This window comes from Octopus bimaculoides, chromosome 13 (genome assembly GCF_001194135.2).
Source record: "Octopus bimaculoides isolate UCB-OBI-ISO-001 chromosome 13, ASM119413v2, whole genome shotgun sequence".
Classification (NCBI taxonomy): domain Eukaryota; kingdom Metazoa; phylum Mollusca; class Cephalopoda; order Octopoda; family Octopodidae; genus Octopus; species Octopus bimaculoides.
Genome location: NC_068993.1, coordinates 52,968,215 through 52,971,144, shown reverse-complemented (window position 1 = coordinate 52,971,144; position 2,930 = coordinate 52,968,215). Strand labels below are relative to the sequence as shown.

The following is a 2,930-nucleotide window of genomic DNA, read 5'->3' as shown; positions in this document are numbered from 1 at the left end:
AGGAGTTCACTTTTTGCTGGTCATTCCTCTTTTTTTTGTATGTAATATAATTTTAATCTTCGGATTTTTTTAAGGCGGAGACGGACTATATGTAATCTGAACCTGGTTTTAATTGATTAATATCAATTTCTACCCTCATTAATAAACATATATATATATATATATATATATATATATATATATATACATACACGCACACACACACACACATATATATATATATACATATATGATATACATATCTATACACACAAATCTCTTAAAGAGAGTGTGTAAACAGTTAATTTTTGTCTGTGAAAGGCAGGCTTTATGAGTTATCTTTAGAACTGGTGTTGCTGTTGTTGGCATAATTACAGTTTGTGTCCCACAGGTGACCTCGTTGCTTCCTCATAACTTTCTGAAAAATGCACAATCATTATGTAGAGTACGTTTGTGAGGTTGTAATGTACGATTATATCGACAACATCAAAAAATTGTTGAAATAGTTTTTGATCATTCAGCTCTCCCACTTAACTTTGCTTCCGTAGAATTCTTGAAGATGCATATTTTTAGATTAAACTTTGCAGAGATAGGTTTATGAGAATTTAAATTTCGTAATGTTGACGTTTCAAATACATAAATTTGAAAAAAAAAAAAAAGTGAAAATACTAGGAGGGGGAGGTCGTCGAGGAGTTTGATCTTAAATTCCATGGGAAAAAATTTCTTTTCCTTAAATTTTATGAGTATATACATAATCTACACGCTCGATAATGTATACCTGCAAAATTTCATTTAAAAATATGCATTTTTCATAACATTATAAGTAAACAAGATCGGAGGCAGAGAGGGGCGCCAATCTGTAGTTATGCCTTGTTGTTCAGCTCCCGATCATCCCTGGTGAAGCAGACATATAATTAAAAGTATTCCAGGTCACGACTGGAATACTTCTTACTATTTGCAGCGAATCCGGACACATATAATCCAAAGTATCCCTTTTTTAGACGGCAAGGTGTGATTTGGAGATTTGGCTGCTTTTTCTAGAGGGTCGAACGACCACATAGATGTTCCCTTGTATGCTCGTATTTGCAGGGTCCCACGAGAATGTTTACCCAAGCATAAAATACACTTTCTGTAAATAGGATTAAAAATAAAGCTGATGTCGTATAAAAATAACACTTATGTATATCCACCATCAACAGTGGCTATATTTTGTATTAATGTTCCATTGTGGAAAATAATGAAATCATCACTATTGATACCAGGATGGTGACGTTCAGATGGTAGAATGCTGACTACATTTTTTGAATACCATGGGATCGAAATTAATTAAAACCGCGTTTCGTAAGTACCTAGAATAAACAGTATCGATAAAATCGACTGTTATTATCCCATACAAAACTCTCACCTTGTGTTTAATCAAAATACTGATTTTAGATAGACATGCTGAGCCCTGCATTAGCTAGGAATTAGCTTAGAAGCAACGCGATTTCATTCTTAGTTGAAGTCGCTTCTAATTATGTTGTTAGTAAATATAGTAGATTGTATATACCTCAGTAAATAACACTTTACAAGCTAAGACACAAGACTGTGCATTATTTCCCCCCAATTTTGGTGGTTGTAGTGGTGGCGGCGGAGAGGACATCGAGTTTAATCCAAGTAGACCTGGGCGGGATTTGAACTTAAGAGCGTAAAGGAATGCGTCAGAATGTCACTAAGCGCGATGCGACCGACTCTGCCACTTCATAGCACTTGTAATGATAATTATTTCTTTAATAATAATAGCCCTTTCTACTCTAGGCACAAGGCCTAGAATTTGTGGGGAGGGGGGATAGTCGATCAGTGCTCAATTGGTACTTAATTTATCGACCCCGACAGGACGAAAGGCGAAGTCGATTTAGGCGGGTTTCGAACTCTTGAAGGTAAAGAACGTCTTTATTATTGCCACAAGGACGATGGATGCGGGACATTACAAGAAATAATTACGAAAACGGTGTGGGCTCTCGAAGATTCAGGCGATCTTTCGCCTTGACTCGCATACTTGTCACATGCCAAGGTTCAAATTACCAAAAAGAATAGGCATGGAAAACGAAGGTATTTAAAAGGAATAAAATGAGACATGCCAGTAAGGTCTCCCACCCAGATCCCCAAATTATCCTACTCCTAAGGGCAAGTGCCCCTTCCAGCTGTTCTCTGGTTTTGGTTTCCAACCTAAGCAAACGGCTACACATTTAGTGGGAGGAGAATAGTCTATTGTACGGATCTCAGAACTTGACTGATCATTAATTCTATCGACCCTGGCAGGACAAAAGATGAATTTAATCGCGGTTGTATTTCAACAGAGTGTAGAGAGACGGGAAGCAAGCTCTATCGATTTCTGCCAATCTTCTATCTTAACGATAATAACCATTTCTAACATTTGCAAAAGAACTAAAAATTTGGGGAAGAGTATAATCGATTAAATCGATCCAGTACTAATAGCGACTCCGAAAGATTTAACGAGAAAATGACCTCGGCAGGATTTGAACTTAGAACAGAACTGGACGTAAACTAATGATGATGACGATGATGATGATGATAAAAATAATAGCTTCTTTTACTTACCTTCAATACTGTTAGACCAAAGTGTAGAAGCTAGCGGTAAAATCAAGAGACACGTTGTAAAACGAGAGATCCTAGTGTATAATAAATTCCATGAGGTAGTGTATGGTTGGAGGCGACACATTTTGTATGACCAATGTCCAGATAAAACGCGTTAAACATCAACTAGAATGAATTATTCAATCAAAAAAAGAAGAAAAAAAGAGGTAAACTTAAATTTGTAACTCTTTGGAGAGTTATTACAACGATAATTATATTTTTCCGCTTTCCTTTTTCGTAAAATTCATTAATATGGAATTCATATGAAATATTCCTTGAATGTGAGATATGAAAAGGTCACCATTTTCAACCAC

The 2,930-nt window shown here is 36.0% G+C and overlaps 1 protein-coding gene across 6 annotated transcripts in view; it reads right to left on the bottom strand.

Annotated features, from left to right (window-relative positions):
* Positions 1 to 2,924, bottom strand: part of LOC106877728 (vascular endothelial growth factor receptor 1) — a 67,970-nt gene extending 65,046 nt beyond the window's left edge. For all 6 annotated transcript variants that reach the window (XM_014926694.2, XM_014926696.2, XM_014926697.2 and 3 more), the window contains exon 1: positions 2,581 to 2,924. In XM_014926694.2, coding sequence (XP_014782180.1) covers positions 2,581 to 2,701 — 121 coding nt within the window. In that variant the 5' untranslated portion in view covers positions 2,702 to 2,924. The remainder of the gene's footprint in view (positions 1 to 2,580) is intronic.
* Positions 2,925 to 2,930: the final 6 nt, after the last annotated feature.